The sequence below is a fragment of the Urocampus carinirostris genome, chromosome 20 (assembly GCF_059441175.1).
Source record: "Urocampus carinirostris isolate Australia breed hairy pipefish chromosome 20, RoL_Ucar_1.0, whole genome shotgun sequence".
NCBI classification, from domain to species: Eukaryota; Metazoa; Chordata; class Actinopteri; order Syngnathiformes; family Syngnathidae; genus Urocampus; species Urocampus carinirostris.
This window is the reverse complement of record NC_142368.1, coordinates 24,003,215-24,031,109: the sequence shown is the minus strand read 5'-3', so window position 1 is coordinate 24,031,109 and position 27,895 is coordinate 24,003,215. Positions and strand designations below refer to the sequence as shown.

General features: G+C 38.5%; 1 protein-coding gene and 1 long non-coding RNA gene across 3 annotated transcripts in view; one reads left to right on the top strand and one right to left on the bottom strand.

Annotated features, from left to right (window-relative positions):
- Positions 1 to 17: 17 nt before the first annotated feature.
- LOC148346673 (angiopoietin-related protein 2) lies at positions 18 to 13,769 on the bottom strand. 2 transcript variants are annotated; one of them, XM_088324614.1, is made up of 10 exons: positions 13,513 to 13,769; positions 8,030 to 8,227; positions 7,744 to 7,959; positions 5,615 to 5,734; positions 4,283 to 4,397; positions 4,081 to 4,218; positions 3,797 to 4,013; positions 1,936 to 2,131; positions 1,676 to 1,863; positions 18 to 171 (listed from the first exon to the last, which is right to left on the bottom strand). In XM_088324614.1, exons 2-9 carry the CDS (start codon positions 8,168 to 8,170, stop codon positions 1,717 to 1,719), a joined length of 1,290 nt encoding a protein of 429 aa, XP_088180740.1. In that variant the 5' UTR covers positions 8,171 to 8,227; positions 13,513 to 13,769; the 3' UTR covers positions 18 to 171; positions 1,676 to 1,716. The 2 variants fall into 2 exon arrangements, with proteins under 2 accessions (XP_088180740.1, XP_088180739.1); XM_088324613.1 differs by lacking the exon at positions 18 to 171 and having other exon boundaries at positions 1,175 to 1,863.
- The window catches only part of LOC148346672 (uncharacterized), a 37,186-nt gene continuing 16,854 nt past the window's right edge, over positions 7,564 to 27,895 (top strand). The window contains exons 1-2 of the long non-coding RNA XR_015848222.1: positions 7,564 to 7,965; positions 8,090 to 8,206. This is a non-coding gene — a long non-coding RNA (uncharacterized LOC148346672). The remainder of the gene's footprint in view (positions 7,966 to 8,089; positions 8,207 to 27,895) is intronic.

Sequence of the window (27,895 nt, the reverse complement as noted above, 5' to 3'; positions counted from 1 at the left end):
CTTTTTTTGTCTTTTTTTAAACGTTTCTTTAAAATCAGTTTGATGGATTAAACTTTCTCCATTTCATTTGAGCCTTTTTTTTTGAGCTAGAAGAATCCTTGTCTTGTTGTCAACATCGGCACACAGTGAGGTCCTTCTCAGCACGCGGCAGATTTGCGCCTGAAAGAAATGCTGAGGAATAAAAATGAGTGAGCGAAAGGTCAAAGAGGAGGTTTGTGCAGTCAAATCTAGCATGTGGGGGAGCGTGAAAGGGGCCTTTGAGCTCTCAGCCAGAGGCCCGCTGTCATCAGGTGCAGCTGGATAGTGTATTTGGTTGTAAACAGTTTTGAACAGCCTTAGCCTTTTAAAAGGTGTTATTAAATTGTTAATGCCAAAATTATTCTTAATCCAAGGCGTTCTCTTTATTTTGCGCATGCTCTCCAGGATGCTTACAATGTGCTCTAAAGTTTCCAAAATAGCATAGAACTATTGCATGATTACATTATCTCCTCATTCTTTAAATCAAAACCAACAACGAGGCTCTAAATCTCACTCTATATGGAGATTGTTTTTTAAATTGTATCTTTTATCAAGTAACTTTGCCATTGAAAACTTATGAGGTAAGATTAAACCGTTTCCTTACACTTTGACCTAAAAAAATCACACATATTTTTGATAAGCCGCAATTTAGGGGTCAAACTACAGCCCGTGGGCCGTATCAGGCCTATCAACGGATCTAATCCAGCCTGTGAGACGATGCTGTGAGAAGCATAAGCATAATACAGTCCGCTTCTAGTCAAATGATGACCTGTCGTTTTATTTTGTCCACTGGATGTCGCCAAAGCCAGGTGCCGTTTCACCCATTGTGGCTGTAAATGCTGACTACCATTTATCAAACAAAGACGTTTGTGCAAATGCCCATTCAGATGTTATTTTATTTAAAATGAAAGTCTTTGATTAAGGCAATACGATTGAACTCACCTGGATTTTGTTAACCATGTGTCCCTGTGTACTCCCTTAAAAACTACATTTTTCATCGAGCACATTGCCAAAATTTAAACAAACATTTTTTTTGTAAATGTTTTTTAATATCCATTTTATTTATCGAGATATCAAATTTCATGCAGTTTTTCAATGCAAATCATCAAGTTTAGTGCTTAAAAAAAGGGGAAAGATTACTTTGCTATTCCTCTGAATTTAAGTTTTTATTCGTAAATGTATATTTTTATATACAGTTGTTTGTGTGTTTCAAAACCAATTGGATGAAATTAATAAAACTTGATAAAACGATGAAACACAATTTGTGCTTGCAAACATGAAAAATGGATTGGCTTATACAAAAAACTAAATACATCAATCAGCATTTTATTTTCCTCTGGCCCGCCCTTCTGTGCAGATTTTTTCAATTTAATGTGGCCTGCAACTCAGTTTGACGAATTCTGCAATAAATAGTGAGCAGTTAAATCCCAATAACTTGGAAAAAACAATCATTTGATTATAGACTTGGACATTTTGTATTCAACTACTCATTTATTTATATTTGCACTTTTATTGCATTATTTATAAAAAAAATATATGTTTTCACGCAGCCCTTTTTTATCTGTGCACTTTTCATAACACGCTAACAAAATTAGGTTACAAACAGGACATCTAAAGGTAAAAAATGAAAATACAAAAAAATTGCCATGAAAAATACCTAGGTAGGGTTGGCTTTCATGTTGTCGCCATAGCAACAGTTCAGGGGGAATGATGTTTCTGAAAGGCTCGCGGCCGGATCATCATAGTGACCTTGCGTAGCGAGTAATAGTCAGAGTCTCTCCACGAGTGCCAGACAATGCCATCAGGGCCTAGGTGACCTTTAGTCTTAGGTGTGTAGTGGCCTCCCTGCGGAAAACAAGCCCCGGGGTCAACCAGCTTTTCCGATCGACCTCCGAATTGTGCGACTTGCCCACTCACTCTGTAGTAGACGCCGTTGAGATTGGCGTAGAAACACTGGCCGTACCACCACCCGCCATGAGAGATCTCTGCACAGATGTCCCCGCTGTCTGGTGTGCTGAAGCCGTGCTTGTCGTGATACCAGCTGAAGGAGTCGCGGGCACTGCCGCTGAACCCTGACACGTGCAGACGGTACTGGTGCTCCTCATCTTCTACCCTGTGTCATGAATCAGAAGTCACTCTTATGGACTCTTTAATTCTTTACACAGTAATGCTGTTTTCTGAAATATTGTGTGCTGATTATTTTCAAATCACTCTGATGGCTGAAAGATCAATGCAGATGGCTGCGTTTATTCACTTTTTCTTGGCACAGGTTTCGAATAGATGAAGAAGACAAGGACTAAGTCTTGGCTTGGGGACTTGATTTTTGGGCAGAGAAATGCAAACCTCACTTCACACCTAGTCACAGTAAGTGAATTTGCTGTGTCATTGATATCATCATTCTAAAACTTTGTATGAAAAGAGATTAGACATTTCACTCCAGGGTAAACATGTAGTAAAGACTTTAAAAAGAAATATAAAAGACTGTCAGGATAAAAAGGAAAAAATATTCACAGAACAGTAGTGCTTAGAGACTGGTCTTAATTATAATAATAGTCCATCGTAAAACAAGTGTAGTCCCATGGGAGCATTTGAAACGACTTTTTTTAAACTGATGCTTGACTTCTGATAAGTCGCCAATACAGATATTTATTATAGGCACACGATAATGTTAGCCTAAATGTTGCCAATGTTTTTTTAATCATCATTATTTTGAATTTCATAGTCGAAATAATATTTACAAAGAATTTGGGTTATCTAGGTTGGGGTGAGGTGTGGGAGTTTTTTTTTTAATTTTTTTAAATGTTAGTAAAATCAGCCCAAAGACTACACTGACAAAATTGCTATACGCGATTTCTGCCACTAGAGAGACCTTGAATGAATGGATGAATGAATGGCTTTCATTGTCATTATACTGTTAATATTCCTCGATTCCTTGAATTATTGGAAATCTCTGTGATCCGAGAGGTGACCTACCCAAACCAGAAATCCAACAAAGATCTGATTCATCATAGAGCTATACATTAAGATCGCAGAAGGAATTGGATTATTCCTTCGGTCTTAACTGTAGATTGCTGAAGTTTGAGAACCAGCATGTGGTTAGAGCACATGCCCATGGATTTGGGATTCTCTAAACTGGAAAACATCAACATTGTGGGGTTTTTTTTTGTTTATTTGATGAAGCCTCTTAACATTTCTTTGAATTTTCGTTGAAGTTTTTTTATTGTGTGACTTCAAGTTCTGAAACGCAAACCGTTTTAGGTTATTTCTAAAACCCTATATGTGCGCGTACAAGTAAATGTTGCAACTAATAACTAACTAACTAATAACTAATAATAGGTTTTTCAACCCAAATTAGAATAGATGACCAGTCATTAAACTGAAGTACAATTAAAACAGGGTTATTCAACAAAGACTAATCAAACTTAAAACTTCTCGTGCAACACCTTAAAGTTCGAACTAAGAGTCTTATTTTACTATAATTTATATTAAATGTTGTCTATAATTGTCAAATTGCTGGCTATTGTTTAAATTTGACTCTTTGTTTTCACTATTTATCTTACCACTCATAAAATCTAGAACTAGTCCTGTATCTTGTCTTCACTCTGCCCAACTGTATAATACTGTAACACTCAGTGCTTCCTGATGGTTAAACAGAATATTTGTTGCATAAGTTGAAAATATGCCATGAGAAAAAAAAAATCACTATCTCCCCATGCAATTATTATGAGGTATCGCAAGAACTTTTCTCGTATTGGTTTGTATTGACACGGCGCCTCACCTGAAATGCTGGTAAAGTGCATGTTTATGTTTGTTGCTCCAGTCCTCCAGTTCTATGCGCAAGCTATAGTCCCCCTGGTCGCTCAGCTGGTGTATGTGGTCGTTCCCCAGCCAGAACTCGGAAAGGAGGTCACCGAAACCAGCCCTGTATTCCCGCCAGCTGCGATCGAAGCTCACAGAGCCATCAAGCCGCCTCTGGATGACAGTCCACCCACCACCTGCACGTCACGTCACGTAAAACGGTAAGAACAACCATGTTGGGATGTGCAGTAGGGAGAAACTGACCTTCAGTGTCCATATCGCAGTACACCTCCATGGACATTCCAGAAAGTGACGGCACCACAGTGTAGACGCCAGATCTCCTCACTCCATTGTAGTAGAGTGAGGCGCAGTCGATGGGACAGTTCCTCATATGATGGGTGTCTAAAGGAATCAAAAAAATGGAGTACAACCCCCTGCTGTAAAATGCTGGTACTTGGACTTGTACCATGGTGTAGGGCCTGCTGGGTGCTCATGAGAGGGTTAGGCCGGACAATGTTGATCAAACAGCCGGGACTCTTCTTGACTCGCTCCACAATGAGGCTGAGGTTATAAACTTGGTTCTGAAAATACAAACCAACATAGCAGAAAGTATTTTATGCACTTAAGACAACAACAAGGCACTGTAATATGGCCAAATAATTGCAACATCTGTTTACATCCTTGTTGTTATGTTATATTTGTGGTTCTGGACTTGTGTATTGCCATGATCAAGAAGGTGAAGTCTGAAAGTATGGACATTGATTTTTGCAATTGGGAGATGGAACAAGAGCCTGCTCTGTCCACTCCTCGCATCGGCCCAATAATGCAGTACCTCCGGGAATGGTGCATTCGCACTGATCGCTACCCGGTCCTGTGGCTAGGACTTTGACCCAGCCTTTTGGCTGGGAGCAAGTGTCTCGGCCTCTTGGCTTTGTAGTGTATTATGATTTGACCGATAACGGATAATGGATAATTGATAAAGAATATAGAACAATAAACCTCTACAAAATCCCCCTCAACCTTCAGTTCAACGTGTGAATACTCGAGGCTAAAAACAAGGGACTCTGAAGAGGCCGTGTCACTTCAAAATCTTTGCCCATGTCTCTGCTGGCTTTTCACTTTTCTTACAGTAAAAATACATATCAAGGTATATGTCAGTTATTTTCTGTTGTAATGTATGTAATCTTACATTTGGTGTGCACACACCAAAGACCACCAAAAAGGCGCTTTAATGTGACCATGCCACTGGAAAGTCTGTTCAAATGCATCTTTTCTAATCACACTTTTCTCCTTCTTGCAATCTAACCTTTCCCTTTGTGACATGCACACAAGGCTAACAACAAGGCGCTCTAATGTCACCATGTGATTTAACCTTTCTCTTTGTAACTGCCACACACTAGTGGCCAAAAACAAGGCTCTCCAAAAGGTTCAAACGTTCCATATGGTGCTACAAGTACAAGTAATGTCTGGAATGTATGCTTTCTTTTTGGAAGGGATGTATACGGGGCGGTATTAGCTCAGGAGGTAGAGCGCTCATCTTGTGATCAATAGATCGCAGGTTCGATTCTCGGCTCCTCTGTGTTATATGTCGAAGTATCCTTGGGCAAGACACTGAATCGCTAATGCCCCCAATAAGCAGGTCGGCGCCCTGTATGGATGCATGGCCGCTATTGGTGTGTGAGTGTGTGTGTGAATAGGTAAGTGTGAAGCACATTGTAAAGCACTTTGTGAGGTCTTCATTGACTTGAAAAGTGCTATATAAATGCAGACCATTTACCATGTATAATTTTAATTTTACCTGCAGGTTGAGGATGAGCGTCCCCTGCAGATGCAACAGGCTTGTGGCCTCAGCAAAGTGCATCTCCATCTTGCGCAAACGCCGCTCCAACGTCCCATTCCGGATGCTTCCATCATCACGCTGGCACCATGAAAATCGGTTTCGAAGGAAAATTGAGGACAACACACACACACGCACGTGCCTGAGGCACCACATCACACTTCACGTGAGTCCACCTTTGGCTCAGCGCCGTTTTTTGCTCAGTGGATCATGGCGCATCAGGCTAATCCTGTTAGCTATAGCGAGGTCAAGGATATGTTAGTGGGGGGTGACACATTACATTGCTGATTGCAAGTGGCTGAAACCAGAAACCAAGAGGGGAATAAAGGCTACCATGCGGTTTCTGACATCACATTGGCTGTTCCATAGCCAATCGCACTTCTCTTGCAGCCCCGGTGTCAGAATTGTGGTTGCATGGAAGTCCCGGTATCAGAATTGCAACTGCTGCCATGTGGAAGTACTCATCAACTGTATCCTTCTTAGGAAGCCACTTTCCGCTTACAGTGATTTGTGTAAGACGTGAGCTCTTCAGCCATTCCCACTTTTGGTGTTGGTGTGGAATCGGATGTCACTTAAAGTGATTTATCTAGCATGTAGTTTGTAACATATCTATGTTGATCTTATAATGCATCTTATAATGTGAATTTTACTACAGGGATGAATAAAGTAACTAACTAACTAATTAACTAACTAACCAACTAACACACCAATACTGCTCTAGATGTCAGAGAGGCATCTACAATATCCCATTTGAGGCCCATAGAGCCATTTCTGATGCTTTTCTTATGTCAGAAGTAGGGTTTTCCACCAGTCACAAGTCTGAGCGCATATCACTGAGAAGTGGGATTGCCTGTCACATAAACTATCCATCCATACATCCCAGCTATCTTCAGGCTGTGGGCAGGGGACACCTTGACCTGGTTGACAGCAGTCGCAGGGCACACAGAGACAGACAACTTACCCGCTCATTCACACCTAGGGACAATTTGGACCGGCCGATTAACCTGGCATGCATATTTCTGGAAATGTGGGAGGAAAACCGGAGTACCAGAGGGAAACCCACACAAGCACGGGGAGAACATGCAAACTCCACACAGGTAGGTTAGATCTCATGACCTCAGAACTGTGCCTAACCACTGCTCCACCGTGCTGCCGTCACATAAACTAATTCAACTTGTTTTGTTACTGTAAATATAAAAAAGTTTGTTTTGACTGGTGGTCATTTCACAGGACACTTTTGTTGTGTCCCCCATATAAAGATTAGCATTTCTGACATGGATAATGTTAATAATAGGATCATAATAAATTTGTGGTCCAATCTAAGTGGTCAGCCAAAGAACTCATCAACAGTTGATAATTGTCGTCACAGCAAACTTTTGACACCATGTGGGACTCTCAAATTAAAACATTGTGTTTACTGTAACACGGGTGTCCAACATACTGCCAACAGATTAAATCCTGCCTGCGAAACAATGCTGAGAGAAGATCAAGAGAAAAAGGAGCAACAAACAATGACCTGAAATTTAAATATGTCCACTGGATGTCACCAATGCTCAGCACCTTTCGCAAAAGAATCCACCTACAGTAGCTGTATTTACTGACTACCATTTCTATACGAGAGAACCTTTTAAGTTACCAAAATCCGGTAAACATTTGCATCAAAATATATAAAAAAATATAAAAATACTTTTAAACATTAAATAATTTGCACTTACCCTGCTATTGTCCTTGCTCTAAAATTACCTGCCACTGTGTTGTTAATTTTACACCCTTTACTGTAACATGTGTTATGCCGCCAATCGTTGAGTGTAGAAAATAATTCAAACGTCACACAACCAAACCCAGTAAAGTGACCAGTGATTTGTTGTAAGTGTGAGGTCATTTTTAGTTGACAGAATGTGACAAAAAAAGCTGCCTCGTGAGATAATTCAAAACCAAGTATGTTCAAAGACTGTATTTTACTAGTACATGTCTCTGGTTCAGAGTATCGTCCGACAATACCAGTAATTTTATACTCCCAGGATTCTCAAGGAAAATCCTGAACTTGATTACTGGTATAAAAGATCAGAAGAGACCGTAAGATTTCTCACCTGCATTTCAAAGGCCCTGATGCGATGCCGGTGGTTCCTGAGCTCCTCAAGCAGTTGTGCCACGGTCTCTTTGAGGGTGACCATTTGCTGCTTACGTTCTTCATTCTCGTGCAGCCAGTAGGAGACTTCATCCGTGCAGCGGAACATGTCGGGGCAACGCTGCTCGTCCAGTTGTGGTAATGTCGCCACCAGTCTGCACATGCCGTCCTCCATCACCTGCAGGTTGGTAGAAGTAAAATCCAACCTCAACTTAATGTTTCTAATGAGGCAATCTTGTTTTCTTTACCTGGTTTGTGTACTCGCCGCACTGGGAACCACCACCGTTGCGCCGTGTGGTGGCATTAAGCTGCTCTGCCGCCGCTCCTGAGAGAAGCACCAGGAATGTCCAGAGAGACGAGCCTCTGGTGGGGCAGACGGGCCAGCACATGGCTGCTTAGCGGGCCCCTGAGCCAGATGTCAAAAGGTGAGGCTCTCCTGTGTCAGCCTAGCGGGAAAGACGCTAACTGTGTAAAAACATTCCAAGTTTTAAGGGTAGATGCCGTCTACTTTAAAGTACAAGTCTCATTCATTCACTGATTCTGCTTGTACAGTAGTTCAAAAATCACGTCTTTTTTTTTAATCAACTTGGCAAAATCATATCCGCACGGACCTTTTACACAGAATGTTCACAAAAGTGCACTAAATCTAACGAATCCAAAGTGAAAGGGTCAACTTAGAAAAAGGAAGAAATTCCTTTTTTTTCTTTTTTTCAAGAAATATAAAATGAACTCGTGTGCTTACACAGTGAATTACACACAACAAAAGAGTTAGAGTGGAGAATCTGTGACATACTGTGCCACCCGTGTCACGACTTGCGCAAGACTGACCACGTCAAGAAACTCCACATGTCTAACAGAATCGCAGTGACTTCATCAAGTTGTCTCGTAAAGGCACAGCATGTTTAGGAGCATAGAAATTTGCACTTTAGGATAAATTTAGATTGCATTTGTGTTAAAGTATTTTTTTCAAGAAATTGTATCAAATAGGACAAATTGTATGTGGTGACAAGATATTTTTTACATTGATATTTAGACAATTTTAGCTAATTATTGCTGCAATATTATCATTCTTTATGGAGGAAAAAGAAAATATGCTATTAATTAGCTATAAATATATAATTATCAATTAGAGTTAAAACACCATTAAACCTGTGCTGCTTATTAACCTGTTAATTATCCTTTTTATTATGAGTTATCATTGAACTAGTGAACATAAACATTGGTTCCAGTGCGAAAATAGTCAACAATACCAAGTACCAATACTCAAAACACTGATACAAAACATGAAAAAAAACACACAAACAATAGCAGATCCTTTGAAAAACACACATCGTAAATGGTAAATAGTCTGCATTTAAGATCTCCCAAAGCGCTTTACAATGTGCTTCACACCTACCTATTCACACACACACACTCACACACCAATAGGGAGTCAGCCATGCAAGGCGCCTACCTGCTTATTAAGGGCATTAGGGATTCAGTGTCTTGCCCAAGGACACTTCGACATATAACACTTAGGAGCCGGGTATTGAACCTGCAACCTCTTGATCCCAAGACGAGCGCTCTATCTGAATGTGTAGTCCTCAAGATTTGATACCACTTTTTTCAAACCAATACTAACACCAGTACTCAACTGTGGGATGGTCATCCATACGATTCTCTATATTGATACCACTAGGGCAGGGGTTGGCAACCTTTGACACGCGTGCCGAGGGGTTAACCAGTGGCACGCGAGCGCACGGCAATATAATAATGATTATTTTTTCAAAATGTGCATTTTTACCTGCATAGCAAAGCACTGCATAGCAAAGCACAGAAAACCGTTTACTGATGGCATATCTTTAAGCGTGCGTGTATGCGTGTGTGCGCGCCAATGTTCCCTGTAATTTTCCACGGGTCTGAGCCTTCACACAAAGTCGGTGAGCAACGCTTGAAACAACGGTGAGCAACAGCAACCCCAAGTGTGGCAACTAAATCATTATCAAACATGTCCAAAACCTGACATCACGTTACATTTTGCTGAGTTTCCAGCAAACCCAAATTATTTTTCTCTTTTGAATGAATTGACTAATGTATGATTGCAAAGGTTGCAGGGCCTACAAACAGAATTTGTTTTTACAATTCTTTCACAAGATTTCCATTTCTTTTATTCCTGGTATCTTTTGTCGCATAATACTAACATTTATGGAAGCTTATTTAGTCGGTTGCAAGATACAGAACTGTATTTAATTAAGTTTTTAGTGGAAGTACAATGTTGGTAACAAGATTACCTTGATATAATTGGAAATTATTTGAATGCAACACAAACTTTTTCCACTTTTTCCCTGTTTTTTTCTCCTTCTTTTTTAAAATTCCTTTAAAAAAAAATCTCATTGTGTTTATTTTTTTGCTAGCTGTTAATTTTTTCTAGCTTTATTGTTCTCCATTACCGTTTTTCCCTTTATTTGCTTCTTTCTTTTTTTCTGGCCTTTTTTCTGAGTTTTTCCTGCCTTTTTTTCTCTTTCCTCTCCTTTTGTTTCTTCTCAGCTTTCCACTACTTTTTCATTTTGGTATTTTTTTTCTTTTTTGTTCTATTCCCCCCCTTCCTTTAAGTCATTTTGTGCACAATTTTACATAATATTTGGTCGTGTAGGGATTAAAGAAGCAAAAACAACCTGAAGAGCCGTTTGTGACCCGAAAGAGCCTGTTCTGTTTAGTGAGCCCAGACGAAGAACCCGGTACTCGAAAAACTCCACTGACTTTACTCAACTCTGTTCTACTTCGACATTGACTTCAAAATACCGCATTTAGAACACAGCGTCAGGGGAACCTGTGTATTTTTACCTTCATGCACTGTAACTTTGACTTAATTCACTTTTTAATTAGCAATTTCGAGCCCTCTTTTTTTCTGAGCTGGCTAGATTTTCTTGTGCGCGGAAAAGCTCTGGGAAGTGCGCAATTGCGCACACACGCAGCTTAGAGAGAACATTGGTGTGCGCGCGTGTGCGCGCGTGCCTTCTGCTTTGCTGTTGTTATTTCAAGTTTTGATATTTTCTGCAACAAAATATCATTGATGAATGGTATCACTTGTTTTTTGATTGGAGTTCATTATTGATGAAGAATGGTTGATTCTGGTTAATTCTTGTGGTAAAAAGTTAAAAGTCATGGATGGCTATAGGCCTTTCCACTTGTTTTTCACATTCTATTTTTAGTTGATGTACAAGAATGGTGGAAGATAAATTGGTGACTTTTACAATTTCAATGTATATCCATTTTGTATATTTGGACTGGTTTAAAATTACAGCTCTGTTGGATATAAAACACAGTGGCACATTGATTTACAAGGAAATTTGAAAGTTGCACTCCACACCAAAAAGGTTACTGACCCTTACACAAGGGCATAAAATCTTGTCCCTCGTAGAAAAAAAGTATCCCTTTAAAATAAAATTTCATTTTAAAGTTGCAATAAAGAAATGGCAATTCATCATTCCTCTGACTTATATATTGTTTTTAAATGGCGACTGGAAGCTGACACCGTCTGACCACTGGTGCAAGTGCTGATACCTTGAAAAGGGCTGTTATCAACATTGATATCCATAACTGGTATATGTACTGGTTCTTGCAAATCTGTTGCAGCCATATCACACTTACCAATGGATGATTTATTCCGGTCAGCCCTAAATTTCTGAGTATCGTATTTTCCAGACTATAAGTCGCAAGTATTTTCATAGTTTGGTCGGGGATCCGACTTTTACTCCGGTGAGACTTAAATGTAAAATTATCAACACATTATCATATCATTGTGTTTAAAATTGCTTTTACAAATGGTGGCCCCAGTCTTCGTTATCCAGTTTTCATGTGAAGCGTTACTGCCACGTACTGTTGCATCCAAGAGGACAGTTTTATCAGATGAGTAGCTCAGAAGGTAGAGCACTCGTCTTGGGATCAAGAGGTCGTAGGTTCGATTCCCGGCTCCTCGGTGTTAAATGTCGAAGTGTCCCTGGGCAAGACACTGAATCCCTAATGAAGCTTAGTTGGTGTGTAAAAGGGAAAAGTCTGAAGCACTTTGGGAGGTCTTCATCGACTTGAAAAGCGCTTTATAAATGCAGAACATTCCATTCCCGGTACTGTATATCTCTTCACATGTTATCATCACACTAAAACCACAAGAGGGTGTATAATTTCAATCTTGATCGTTACGTAAAAGCCGATAGTGGAAGCCGGTGGATTGTCTTCGTCCGGGACCTACAGAGCCTTGTTTACCGGTAAAAGTGAGACGAAGGATAGAGATTAAATTTGGATTTAGTGATTTTCAGTGAAGATGAGTTTGGTAAGATAGCAAGTTTGGTATGTTAGTTATCTTAATTTGTTACTTCCTTACTGATGAATGTTTCTAAGATATGCACGTACGTGTAACATTAGTATACTGTTTCCTATCTTATTTTTTTTAAATTGCCTTTCAAAATGACATGTATTTTTTCAGTGTTGGATTTACATATATACATATATTCTATTATACATGTCTTTCCTTCTTGATTATGCATTTTTTGGCTGGTCCGACTTATACTCCGGAGGGACCAAATATTTTGGAAATTACCGTACATCAAAAAAAGGCAAGTCTCTAGCTCATTTCTATCAAAAGTTATGTTTTTTGAAACTTAATTTAAAAAAAGAAATAGGAAATGCTCTTTCCCGCAGCTAGAGGTGCTATTTCTCTGCTTCAATAGGTCCAGCCAAGTACTTTGATCTGATGTTATTGCCCAGTCACTGCTAAACGTTTTATTTTATATTTCTTTTCATTCATTCAGCCCGGTCTTTATTGACTTGAAAAGTGCTATATAAATGCAGACCATTTACATTTAATTTCAAGCATTTCACAATCTAGGCGAGCACATTTTTATTCATAGCTCACACTTGAGTTTGTTTTGGAGGCGTATGAGGAGTTGGTTAAGACTCAAAGCTGCTTTTACTCAACTGTTAAAATAAATTGTTAACACTTAACAGACATGGGGACTTGAGACTTAGTGACTTGGACTCGAGTCGACTCGAGTCGCTGTTTTTATGACTTGTGACTTGACTTGGACTTGGCAATCTAAGACTCGGGACTTGACTTGTGACTTGACTTGCCCAAGAAAAAAATACTTGGGACTTACTTGGGACTTGAAGGTGAAGACTTGAGACTTACTTGAGACTTGCACATGTGTGACTTGGTCCCATGTCTGACACTTAATGGCAAACATGAAAAAAAAAATTCTATTGTTTGTGAATAAATGTGTTGTGGTTGGGAAAGATCCTTTATCAACCGTGATTATAATTTGTAGGGTAGGCTACAAATGATGACTAAATGATAAAGCATACCACTGAAAAATCAAGTTATATATATTTGGCCTTGACATTTTTTACTGATCCAGCCCAGAACATAAAGTCTGGATCCAGCCCCCAAGCCAAACTGAGTTTGACATGCCTGGTCTGTAATTTAGATTAATTGTAAATTTCTAATTTAATTCCTACTTTTAATTGACCACAAAGCCGCGGCTGATACTTTTTCCACCCACTCTTCTGAGCCGCAACACCATCATTCCGATACCATTCTCATTGTATCGTTCCTCGACAATCCCTGCCTGGCACAAAACAAACACTCGACTCAAATCTTATCCCTTAAAATGAAGACTTAGTTCAATGAAATTGAAAGTTATTTGATTCTCAAGTTAAGTATAGCTACCTTAATGAAATATTTTTTTCCCAACCTTACCTCATTGAGAGACGACCTTCGACCCCATCCTGGGTCCTGCGCTTTAGGCCGAAGGCCCCCCCTTTCCATTCTACGCCCCCTGGTTGCTGAGAGCTCCCACGTCGCTGTTTGTGTCTTCTGGCGTCTTACTTTGCACTCTCCCTTTCACTAGACATCTTAGGAACATAATCCCCCGCTAAGAGGATTCTTGCGTGCACACACACAAACAGAGCAAATGGGGAGGTGCTATGGAAATTAAAGAGAGGGAGAAAAAAACTACCTCTTGAAAAATCCCAAATCAAGAAAATATGCTCTTATTTTCTGGCAGATTCTTATTTGGAGTTGTAGCTCTCAAAATGCAAGCTTGAGACATTTTAATTTTTTTTTATATATATCTTTGGTGAATTAAATCGATTTTTTAGATTGGCTGAGTGTGGATACCAGGCCACATTTTAAGATATAGGTGTTTGTGACTTATATATGCTGATACCAGTTATTGTGGCCAATCAGGAACTGAAAGCAGAAATTGTCCATTTAAAAGTTCGCTATATTGAAATGTATATATTTCTGTTTCAAAGGAAATTAATGTATCAAAGTTTTAATGGTCTCAATATTCAATATTGGTGAGGATTGAAGAAAGATTTATATAAGTAAAAAATAAACACTGCAGTATTCTTTCCTTTTATAGAACATGTTAAAAAAGTCCATTTTTCTATGCAGTATGTCTGTTATCTTGATTTTTTTTTCCCCTTTTGCTATATTTTTTTCCCACTACTCTGGAACTATATTATACTATTAATCTAATACATCAATTAAAACCTGCATTGTAAATGATTTTTTACACATTTTCTAAATGTAAAGCATAAACATTATATTTGTCAATTGATTCATTTCGTCATTTTATAATTATTATTATTATTATTTTTTAATATATATAATTTTTTTTTTCTCGCACACATTTTGACAGAGGTTTGATTCCACCATCATACATCAAAACAAACACAAAATATATACACTTGACACACCCATAACCGAAGAAACGACAGAAGAAGAAAAAATGTTAATACAATACAATAAATATAATTATAAAAGTGAGGTGTTTAGACATCAAGTGAAAATTTTGTGATAATCTTCCATCTTCTTTCTCGAATTGATCAAGTTTCAGTTGAAGTGTTGCAGTGATTTTTTTCCATAATGTACATTTGCTATAATTTGTCTCTCCATTGTTTTATGTCAGGAGGTTGTGGTTTCAGCCAAGATGCTGTGATCGTTTTCTTTGCTACCAGAAGCATAACCTTTAGTATATATTTCTGTTGACCAGACAATAATTCTTCTGACAAAATTCCTAATACGTAGTCCATTGGGTCCAACCAATAATTAATTTTATTTCTGTCTGAATACTTCTCCAAAAATTTAATATTACAGGGCAATTCCAGAAAATATGCGTAAAGTCTCCGACCCCCCCACAGTTACGCCAACATAGATTTGAGCTATTTTTATATTTTGAAGTGATAGAGGGTGTATAGAAGAATCGCATTTTTACTTTCCATTCAAACTCCCTCCATGTCGGGCTGTTGGTTATTTTGTGTCCCCTCTTTCAAAGTTTTTTCCCATTCGTTGTCTTTTATCACTACATTAGCTTCTTGTTCCCATTTTTCCTTAACCACCATGTCATCATTACTGAGATCCATTCTCAGAGCTTTATATAGTTTTGATATAACCCCCTTTATTGATTGTCCTTTTGAATATGATATTAATAATTCCTCAACTTTAGTTGGCTCCTTACATATTTTCCCCCATTAATCATGTTTCTGGAGGTAATGCCTTAGTTGCAAATATTTGTAAAAATCATTTCAAGGTAGGTCAAATTCTTGTTGGAGTTGTTCGAATGATTTCATTGCCTGTCCTTCGAATACTTGGGTAATCAACATCAATCCTTTTTGGGCCCATTTTTCAAATCCTTCCTCCATAACCCCAGGTTTAAAGTCTGGGCTTTTTGCTATTTTTGTAGCCCTATTCACAGATCTTGATATTTTTAATTTTTTTTGTATTGTTGACCAAGTTTTAATAGTTCCCTTAATCCATTCATTCTGTATTTTTAACTTCATGACTGATATGTATGGTAACGATTCCACAGGCATATTTGGACAAGATCGCTGCTCCATGTCCACCCATATTGTATCTTTGTCTGTAGTCATCCACAAAATTGGTGCTTTAATTTGAGCTGCCAATAGTAATATTTAATATTGGGTAGGTCTAGGCCCCCTTTTTCTTTAGAAGCTAACAGGGTTTTGTATTTTGTTCTAGGTTTCTTATTTTGCCACAGGAATTTTGTTATCAATTTATTTAACATTGTAAATGTGGATGCAGGGATCAGAATAGGAAGAGGTTGAAACAGAAATAATAGTCTTGGTAATATGTTCATCCTAATTGTTTCTACCCTTCTGATAAGGCTTAAGGGAAAAAATTCCCATCTTTCCTAATCTTTCCTTATTTCTTTTATCAACATTCCGTAATTTGCATCAAACAGCTGTGTGGAATGTGGTGTAATAGTCACCCCCAAATATTTAAACTCTTTATTTGTCCATTTGAAATCAAATCTTTCAATCACATCTGTTGGACATTTTCCCGATATCACCATTGCTACTGATTTGCTCTCATTATTTAAATAACCGGCTATTTCTCCATATATTTCAAGGTTCTCCAACAGTGGTATTGTGGTATTGATAACGAGGGCTCTTTCAGCATTACCAACAGGTCATCTGCAAACAATTATATTTTATGTTCTGCTCCTCCTTCATCTAATATCCTTCTATTTGCTCATTTTGTCTTATTGATTCCGCGAGTGGTTCTATGCTTATTGCAAACAAGAGTAGACTTAAACAGTCCCCTTGCCGGACTCCTCTTTTGATATCTGAGAAATCTGAGCAGTGACCATTTACTCCAAGACTAAATTTAGGATTTTTATAGATTATTTTCACCCATTCTACAAATTTTTAATGGAAGCCAAAAGCCAGTGTTTGATGTAAGAAGCTCCATTTCACCCTATCGAAAGCTTTTTGTGCATCCAAGCTCAGTAACATCGAGGGTTGGGCCTTAGATTTTGTGCTCGAAATTATATTTAGTATCCTCCTAATATTGTTAGAATTGTCTTCCCGGAATAAACCCTGTTTGATCAGTTCTAATTAATTCCTCTATGAATTTCTGCATTCTTTTTGCCAGTATGTTTGTAAGAATTTTTAGATCGTTACACAGTAAACTAACTGGTCTATAGCTTTCACACAATATTGGGTCTTTTCCTTCTTTATGCAAGACTGTTATGATGGCTTCTGACCATGATTTGGGCGGATCTCCTTTTGTTAGCGCATAGTTAAATACTTTATGCAGTATTGGTGTTAATTCTTCCGTAAAGCTTTTGTAGAAAGGGAATCCATCCGTTCCTGGTGATTTACTTATTTTTAAGTTATTTATTGTATCTTGTATTTCCTGTTTTGTACTGGGGCGAATCATTTCTAATGTATCCCCCCTGTTAGTGTTGGCAATTGGTCATTTTATAATTAAACAAATGAATTTATATATGTAATATATAATATATATATATAATAGCGCAAGGGCAGCTGAGTTGTTCTGAGGTCATGGGATCAAATCCAGCTACCAGCCTTCCTCTGCGGAGTTTGCATGTTCTGCCCATGCTTGCGTGGGTTTCATCCTCCAGGCACTCCGGTTTCCTCCCACATCCCTAAGACATGCATGTGAGGTTAATATGCTGGTCCAAATTATCCCTAGCTGTGAATTAGCCAGAAAGTAAGTTTTCAGTCTCTGTATGCCCTGCAATTGGCTGGCAAGCAGTTCAGAGTGTCCCCTGCCCAGTGCCTGAAGATGGCTGGGATGAGATCCAGCACCCCCGCGACTCCTCTGATGATAAACAGTGCAGATGATGGATGGATGGATAGATAGATAAACGGATCATTAAAGGTGGGGTGCATCCTTCGAGGTTTCTAAAAAATTGAAACCAGAATATATTCTTTTAAGTATACGTTACCATTGCCCAACTGAGTTCAAAGAGCCTTTATAGTATTTTTCTACCGCGCGTATCAACTTTTATCTTATTTTTATCAGAGATGTTCGAGACTCGCAACACATCAGGAAGCAGAGAAGAACAGAAGGGAGGAGGGGTGGTGGAGATCGATTTCACCCTGGTGCTCGTGGTTTTCTGTTAATGTAGCTTGAAAATGATTAAAGTAAGAAAAGGACTGTTTCAGATAAAGTCCAAATGCCAACCTGAACCCCATAAGATGTAAAAAGAACAGTGTATTGAAGTGGGTCTAAGAATTACACATACAATGATGATTTAAGCCAGAAGAAGTCATCAGGAAATAGATCATTTTCAAATTCTGGACCTTTAATTTTGTTCCATTTTCAGGCCAGATTTTTCTATTTTATGTATTATTTAGCGCCACCTAGTGGTCAAAAATACACTGATTTAAATATTAAGCAAAAATACCCAAACTGTAATATAAATGCGCATTTTTTTAAATGAAACTCATCTGGGCTTCCCTTTTAACACTGCTGCCCCCGCGACCCGACCTCGGATAAGCGGAAGACAATGGATGGATGGATGGAAACTCATAGGTCGAGAAATCTGCATTCATTTTACATAAAATGAGATCCACTTTATGGGGTTTGGACATAACTCTGTTATCTTGCTACTAAGGTCACCAAAATACGCTGGGAATTGCAGTTTGGTCACTTTGAGTCTCCGTAGTTTGTAGTTATCCTTGAGCATTTTAACGCTCATTATTAGTTGCACAACACATTTCCGTTACATCTAGTGGTTAAATAACACATTTTAAATAATGGAAAATCTACCTTATGAATGTCCATCTTTATGTAATTGTATGCCCCCATTTACAATAATTAGGCTGCAGAATTTTATTCCTAACACCTTTACTACAATACAATTATGTTTATGTATTGACATTAAATTATGCAAAAGGTTTATTGACCAATCCCCTTAGAAATTACATGCAAGCCTTTTTTTATTAGTGCAAGCGGAAATGAGGAGTATCCGAACATCCTCATGCGCATATTTGTGGCATTTGTAGCCCCCAAGGAACACACTGCAGGGCGGCTAATCCTTCTTTTAGCTCCCAAGGGCCCAACCGGCCCGAGGGTGAGTGGGCGTACAGGGGTGTTTATCCTATTATGAGGCCAAGCTGCAACTTCCTCCGTCGGCTCCTCATTGACGTCAATGGCGTCGCAGCAATCAATCAGGAGCTATTCAGTCAGCCTGTTACAAAGGCCAAGGGACAATGCACAATAAGGGCAAGGGCATGGAGCCAGACCACAAGATGGCACTATAGTCCAAGTTGTTGACTTCTAGTTTTTTGATTAATACGGTGATTGGCATGCTAATGATGTGTTTTAATTATCATTGTCAGAGATGCATCAAAGGAAGTGAACATGATATAACTGCTTATTTGTGTGATTTGACACAACAATCATTATGACTTGATTGTTGAGACGCTTGAGTGCAGTCATTGGCTCAATTTATTGTTCTGGTTTCATAGTGTGGTTTGGTTCTGTCTCTACAGCGGACGTAAAAGATAGTTTGCTCAAAAAAAATAATCAGTATACCCGATTGGAGGCTCTTGTTTGCTGCAAGAACTAGTCCTTCCATATCCAGGTCACCGCCTCCTCTGTAGTCTGGACTAATCATTGGTCTGTGTGAGGTTTGAACAATTTTTATGATATAATAAAATTGTGAATGTGTTTAATTGCTGTTAAAAGTGTCAATAAAATTGTTCAAACCAAAAAAGTCATTGGTCTGTGTAGGCCTTTGATAATGGTTAGGGGCTAAACAAATAAACACAGCTATGTTTTTATTCTAATTAGAAATAATCATTACCACTTTTTCTAGATAATAATAATAATAATAATAATGTCCTTTGTATTGTCATTCTTTGTAACAATGTACACAGAACGAAATGTCGATACACCTGACCCGTTGTAGCGAGTCGATGCATTTGTACCAATTAGGTATGTCTCGGTCGAGGCGCGAACCAGCGACCTCCCAGTCTCAAAGCGGGCACATTACCATCTAGGCTCTATACCATTATGACCCTACAAATGTTGTTCAATAACCAACAACTTGAAAATAAAGTATCATTCCCCGTAAAACAAACAATTACAGAATTTAAAAGCCTATGTCTCTGTTTTTCAAATAAAATTTTCTATTATGGCCATTCCTGGTCAAAAAAGGCCCGTTAAATTAAACACTTTACTTTTAATACCTTGTTTTTTGTAAATACAGTACATACGTAACACATTTTACACTGCAAAATTACCAGTGTTTATATGAACACTAGAAAGTAGTTATATGTGCCCACACAAGTTTTAATATATGTCAGTATTTAATTAGAAAGTGTTAAATTAACAATCCTTAAGTGGTAGTGGACTTACTTTAACACTTTCTATTGTTTAACAACAATGGCAATTTGTATACATACTTGTAAATAAAATGGTTGTTGTACCTTATATAAACAACAATGGCAATTTGTATACATGTCTTAAAATGGTTGTGATGACTACGTTATATGTTGCTCAAGCCAATTATCCTTTACTTGAGGAAATTATTTGAAATTAGTTAACTGGGACGAGAGCTGACGTTTACTTGATGTGAGCTGAAGTCGATGCTTTTTACTTTTTTTACACACTTTGGGTTTAGTCTTTCTTCATTGTGTCGCCAAACAAAGTGCTTCCCATCAGACTCAAATAAATTAAATTTGCTTTCATCACTGAAGTGAACTCTGGACCAGTTCTCTGTTCACACAACATCCGTGATACACTGCATGGCGAGACAGATTCTTGCCATGTCCAGCACTGAACTGGCGAGCAATTTCAGCTGCAGTGGGGAAACGATTGCAATCGTCTGCAGTGACCTGTCCTCTCTTACATTTGTCGTCAGTGGACACCTAGCCTTTTTGGGCGACTTAAATGGGTTTGTAGTTTAGTAAAGATACAATATGCTTGAAATCACAGATTTGGAACGATCAACTTGCCTTGCTACGGCTAATAGGGTCATCCCTTTCGTTTTCATTTGGATTACCTGCTGCCGGAGGGTTTTAGTCTCTTTAGAATGGTCCACCATTTTGCAAAGTCAGCAAGTCAGCACCATTAAGTGGTATGCACCTGAAAGTGTTCTCTTATTTTGTTCGAGTGTTGTAATAGTACGGTATAGACACAATAAAATGTCCTTTTCATAATAATTCAATGGTTTGTAAATTATTCTCTAATTTTAATCTCTAGTGTATATTCCAGTGAGGTGATAGACCTTAACAATGGTGCATAAGGCCACTTCTGACTACAAAATAAAACACGACCAAAGTTACAACATCATTACAACCAAATAAATATAATATATATAAAACATGGTAATCTATGTGTAACATTTAATGACCTGTAGTGTTTCAACAAAGTAAAACAATCCTCCTCCTTGTAACAACTATCAATTGTATGACACTATTGCAAGGATAGAAAGCAGGAAATGTGTCAATAATGTGTCCATCGCTGATTAGTTCCGCGCCGACGGTGACGCTTCGTGCATAGCGAAGCGTTATCGCGCCGTTTATCGAAACATCCGCACTCGCAGCATGCGACTTTTCTCTCGCTGCTGGCCAGCGACTCACCGCCGTTGACGTCAACCGGTGATCGGACGACACTTTTGTCCTGGTTGGACTTGAATGACTGCTTCTTATTTCAGAAGACAGAGTGGGCTGAGGAGTGGGGGGCTCTCTGGAGGAGGACTGGGTCAGTTACATCACAAGAGAAGACAGATTGATTGCCAAATGGGGTGCAAAGAAAGGCCTCGCTGAAGACGTTTGCTCAATTAGAGATTTACACTTATAAGATGATAACAAAATGACTTGTTACTGAAGGCCAACTTTCAAGACCATGTGAACTAAAAATCCCTTCCAAATGCAAACACGATGATAAATTATTGCTGTAATAGTTTGTAATTTTTTACTAATTGTGAATGGAATATAATGCCTTTTTCTGAGAGCCTTTTTGGTGTGATTGTGTGTAATTGATGGAGAGCAGGATAGAATAGCCAAGAAAATTAGATTTGTGTTAACTCTTAAGGGGTTTGTATGGGTGCTTAAAATCCTTAAAAAGTCTTGAATTTTGATGTTTTGTTTTTTAAGGATTGAAAGTGCTTGAATTTGGGGTGAAGTGCTTGTAAATGCTTGGAGTTGTTGCCATGTTTTTCAACAACTCTGCTCAAAAATACGCCCTACTGCTCCCTGGTGGCTTTGCCATTGCATTTCTTCTATCTTGGCCACTGATTTTGTCTCTGCCTTCCCTTTAAACTGTTATATGCGTAAGGAAAGTGTCATTACAAAGAGCTGCAGCATGACCTGTTGCCGCTATTTCCGGATATTTTGAAAGCAGCCATTTAGCAAACACCTCTCAAATCTTCTTTGTAGACCTCAGCATGCACAAACTGGGGCAAGCTAATGCTGGCTGTGAGCGGTCTCTGGTGGTAACCTCTGGGAATGCTCGTTAATTGGATTTTCTTTCGTATATCTAGCTAGATTTTTGTTCAAAATAATTCTTGTGTATCAAAGTTCTCATGTCTGGAGGTGCATATATACATATTACGGTACCACAATATTCATTTGAATTTTCTCAGACTGTCTATTACCAAGTCAGGTCACATTTAATTGTATAACTCTTAATCAGAAATGTCTCAAAAAACTGCACAGGCTTCAATTGCACCATCCCCTAAACTAAAACCGGCAAGTGGGCACGGAAAAAATCTAAAACAAAACATTTTTAGCATTTAATACACTGAACAGATTTAAAGTGAAATGTAAATGTTCTGCATTTAAATAGTGCTTTTCAAGTCAATGAAGACCTCCCTAAGCGCTTTTCAATGTGCTTCACACTTTCCCTTTTTACACACACTAACTGATATCAGGAACATTAGGGATTCAGTGTCTTGCCCAAGGATACTTCAATATATAACTCGGAAGAGCCAAGAATTGAACCTGCGACCTCTTGATCCCAAGACGAGCCCTTTACCTCCTGAGCTACTGCCGCCTCAAACAATAAAGGTAATCCCCTGAATATCCAAAACAATAAAATACATATTCAAAACATTAACAAAATAGTGGTATAAATAAATGATAAAATGCAAAAAAATAACTTTTTACAATTCTATTTTAACCAACTTAGACACAGATCCTCTGTAAAACATGCAAAAAATATAAACTAAAATAAGTCAAAGAAAAAGCAAAAGATCAGCAGTCTCTATGATTGACAAATTAAATGCACTAGAAAGTGGGATTTCTGCTTTTTCTGCCCCATCACCAGCCAGTTTACCAAGGTTTCATACTGCTGTAGCTCCTTTAGAACGCCTTGTAGTTGGCCACAAGTGTGCGCGCATTCTATTCTATTCTATTCTATTGCCAAGATACAGCGGAAGAAATCTTTTCAAATCCAACCTGACCGCAACAGTATAGATGGGAAGTGGGGAACTTTGCCCTGCCTTTAACATGTAGATTGCATCATTGTTGGCCACAAGTGCTTCCAAATGAACAAAGTGATTTCCATTTCATGAGTCAGCACAAGTGAACAACTCAAACACTTCCATGATGCAAAAGTGAATTTTCTTGGAGGGGTGGTGGTAAGTCACTGGTGCGGGAGTGCATCCGGCAATCATAACTCTTTGTTCCCGTGTCAAGTTCCTGACACAGAAACCCGACTGTGACAATGACGCATGCATCCCTCGCAGCCTTTTTGCAAGTCGAGTAGGGATTAAACAAATTTCTTGTGAGGGAACATCTCAACACGGGGCCCGACGCAAACAACGGCCCCAGCCGCCTTTTGCGCCCCCCCTACAGAAAAGTTAAAAGCACCACCACGCAGCTTGAGCCGACTCCCACAGGCAGCCGTGAATTTTGTCAATTTTGTCGTGACGTTGCCCGAGTAACCATAGCAACATGCCTGCACGGACAGGAAAGGGTGGAAGTGAGGGGGGAAAGGGGGGAACATTTTGCCGGTGCTCAGATGAGATCAGCATGGGGAGGGACAAAAAAAAACTGACAAACTGAAAAGAAGCTTTATGACTGCTGGTGGACAGGGTGACCGATGGATTACCCATAATGCACTACCTTCCATCGCTCACAAGCTTTCAAAGTATGCAGGGATGCCTACTTGCATCTTTCTCCAGCTTCATTTACACTTTCATAACCGTGCAATCTTGCATTTCCATAATGGGAATGGAAATTGATGTGTTTGTGTGTGTGAGCACTCATTCGACCATTACGCAGCCTGCCGATGTGTAATTACACTTTTTTGCCCCCTCAAGCCTCTCTGCGCTGGAATCATAATACAGTTTTGTCTAATTATCTGCGACATCCGTTTGTCAGTTTCCCCCCTAAACCGTTATCTCTGGCACATCAGACAATGGTATCAACTTCATTCAGGAGGCCTCACTTCAATTGCCTCTTTTTGGCTCTTTTTATTGTTGGGGACTTAATGTTGCAGAGTTTCCATTACCTGAGGAATCATTTTTTAGAGTCTGAGAGAAAATCTGACTCATTTCTTCTTCGCTATTGACTTCACCTGCACCCTTTTAAGTAGTGTTTCTCAGATGTTTTCTGTCCCTCCCCCCCTCAGAAGAAGAAATGCTCTCGCTCCTCCCTGATATCGAACTTTTTTTTTTCAAGTGACCACATAATATTGGTGGGGACAAAACTAAGATTGCTCAATATTGTCACCTACGTCCATGCCAAATCTACGCCTTTCGGCACACTTTCGCTGAAGAATAACTCAAGCGTTTCATCAGCGTGATTGGGTTGTATTGTGAAGTGACAGGTTAATTTATTTGGCTTCATGTTATCCGCTGCCAACATGGTTACAATAGCAAGCACACTGGTCTTTGCTTGTTTCCCTCAAAGGTCGCAGTTAAGTGCTGAGGGAGAAGACTTTTGTTTATCTCTTTACCTCGTCTCTTTTCACCTGTCTCTGCATCAGTGTCAGTTATTTTTTCATAGGGTCACTTGTGTTTACACTTCATACTCAATTCTATTACTCTGTGCTCAATGCACTGCGTGAAGGCTAAATGTAAACACGACATTTTACCACTGAAAATGCCATTTCCACCCCTCGCCCCCTCGTGTTGTGGCGAAGTTAAAAAAAAAAAAGAAAAGAAAAGAAAAGGTGCCTGAAGTCAAACGTGCCCCACATTTTGAGAATCAATTATTTTGAAGAACATTTACATAAGAAGTAATGGAAAAAACAATCTTGTATCAGTGTTTATTTTTTAGTGTTTATTTTTACATTTTATTTTGTTCATTTCTTCAAATCATTTATGTCTTAATTTTAACAGGGATGACTCTATCCGATTGACCTGATTTCAGCTATCATGATTGTTTAAAAAAAAAATGCGATCCCATGCATAAAACCTAAACATGACATCCTCAAATTAACTTTCATTCTCACTCAAAAAGCTTTTGCTGGAATGCCGCAATTGCTTTTGGTGCCTCATTGACTCCATACACGGACAAGGACTTGAAGGCAGACGCTCATATTTATGCCGCAGTTGCGCATGACTCAGTGATAGAAATGGCAGATTAGCTTAGTAGAACTTAAATTTGAAGGTCCATAGCAAGCGTAGTACAACCACAATTGCGGTGCTGTGCAATGAGGTTTGTGTCTGTTGAGGCACAGTCAGATTTACAAAAAAATGAACCTACAGCGTACTCATCATTTGATTGACAGCAAAAAGGCAATACATACACTGTAAATAAATATTTTTTCTCAACTTTATATGTGAAGTCTTTGGGCTTTTTTTGTATTTTGTACAAAAGAATCAATTGATAGGCAGGGTTCGTACAGGTGTTTGAAATCCTTGAAAATGCTTGTATTTTAATGTTGTGTTCTCAAAGTCAGGAAAATGCCTGAATTTTGGGGCAAGTGCTTAAAAATTCTTGAAATGAATGAATGCATTAATGAATGAATGAAAACTTTATTTCGAACATTATAAAACAAAAACGGGACAAAAACAACGGCTCAACAACAAAAATAATGTTAACATAACATGTTCAAAAAGGGGTAGTAGGAAGCAGACGCTTATTTTCCCTACCCTTCAGCTTCCCTATTAATTACATTTTACAGATAACTCCTCTGGTGTCTAATATAACAAAATCTCACTGATATACATATTACATAGGTCAGATATCAATAATTATAATGATAACAATAGTCATATATTTTATACACTAATCATCATAGTACCCATCTATTAACGTTATAATGCTACTAGTCGCTAAATATCATTGTGACACCAATGATAATAACAACAACAGCAAAAATAAGTTATGATATAATATATAATAGTAACAATAACAACAAGGTTAACTATAGTTATAAACGCAGTATTTCTATCCTCTAGTATCACTCATACACAATTTTCTTCATCTCTGTATTCTGCCAGTAATGTTTTTATGTATTTATATTTGAACACGTGAATAGTTGGACATTGTTTGATCTCATCTTGTAAATTGTTCCAAAGTTTGACTCCACACACAGACACACACATACTTTTCTTGGTGGTTCTCACCTTTGGGATTTTCAATTTACTTCAGCCCCTTAAGTTATAACTTCCCTTTTTTCGAGTGAATAATTTTTGGATGTTTTCTGGCACTGTGTTTTTGTTGACCTTAAAGAGCAGCTGTGAAGTGAAATTTTTTACTAAATCATCCAAATTTGATCATTTGGACTGCAGGAATAAAATATTAGTATGATCACAATACATGAAAAAAAGAAAAACAAATGGTGTGAAAATGACGTCGACACACCTGATCTGGTGGCTTGTCATTATGACGTTGTCCAGTGAAGCGTCACTGCCCCCTACTGGTCGTATGCAAGAGGACAGCTCTATTTAAAAAGCACCTCCTTCGGCTCGGCTCACTGAAATGAGCCGGAGAGCCGGCTCTTTTGGCTCCCAAACTGCTCCTCAGATCTGTTTTTTAATGATAAATAGTAAAGAAAATAACTATTTGAACACCTTGCTATTTTGCTATTTCTCCCAGTTAGAAATCAGGGAGGGGTCTGAAATTTTTATCGTCTGTACATGTCCACTGTGAGAGAGACAAACTAAAAAGAAAAATCCAGAAATCACAATGCATGATGAAATGAAATGAAATGATCTGCATTTATATAGCGCTTTTCAAGTCAATGACTTCCCAAAGCGCTTTACAATGTGCTCCACATTTCCCAATAGCGGCCTTGCAGCCATGTAAGGCGCTAACCTGCTTATTGGGGGTATTAGGGGTTCAGTGTCTTACCCAAGGACACTTTGACATGTAACACGGACGAGCTGGGATTCGAAACTGGGATCCCTTGATCACAAGGCGAGCGCTCTACCTACTGAGCTACTGCCGCCCCAATTTTTTTAACTATTTATTTGTGTAATACGTATAGCTAGTTAGCACTAGCCACCTCATTTAATTGAGTGTTTTTGACGTGACTCATACCTACTTAACATAAAATGGCTCAGAAATACATATAACGTATCTTGTAAAAAAAATGTTTGCTGCAATTTCTTGAATACTTGAGGGCTGCCAGTGTTAAACCTCAGCATAACAGTAGTCCCTCCGTTTGACTGCAGAATAATATTGCCGTCTTCATCAAAAGGGACAAAATTCCTAATCGGTCTTAGGAACTTGCCCACCACACAGAAATATATCATGGTTAAAAGGGGTGGTTACATTTTTCTGTCGTTTATTGGTATTTGCTTCAACTTTTTAAGAATAGGCTAGACAAATTTATTGTCAAGTCATGTTTATTTGTATAGCCCTTAATCACAAGGAGTCTCAAAGGGCTGCACAGACTTCAGATTATTGCAAACCATAGAAAATTATAACACCATTCCCTGATCTAAATCCTACACAAGGGCAAGGAAAAACTAAAAATCCTCAACGTGAGGAAAATGAAGAAATATTTAGAAGGGAGTTCACATGAGGTAATCTCCTTTCCAGGATGACCAGGCTGCAATGGATGTTGCAATAACAAATAATACACAGATATTGTCAACATATCCATCCATTCATTATAGATGAGCATAAATTTATTAATGAAAGTCAACATGGTTTTAGGGCAAACAGATCAACAACAATAGCCGTTTTTGATGCAGTAGAGGAAATGACTAAAAGCATAGAAAGGAAGAGATGCGTAGCTGGGATATCTATTTACTTAAAACAAAAGCATTTGATACCACTAAGCATTATAAACTATTAAAAACTGGACTTATATGAAATCAGAGGAGTGGCTTTGGGATGGATTCAATGTTATTTGACCGGGACGAAACAATACGTGAAAATCAAATGAAAAATCT

Coding starts and splice junctions, on each gene's coding strand:
- LOC148346673 (XM_088324614.1), bottom strand. CDS start 8,170: ATGTGCTGGCCCGTCTGCCCCACCAGAGGCTCGTCTCTCTGGACATTC. Junction 5,735..7,743: donor TCAGGGCCTTTGAAATGCAG/GTGAGAAATCTT, acceptor TCATGGTGCCAG/CGTGATGATGGAAGCATCCG. Junction 4,014..4,080: donor CTGCGATATGGACACTGAAG/GTCAGTTTCTCC, acceptor CGTGACGTGCAG/GTGGTGGGTGGACTGTCATC.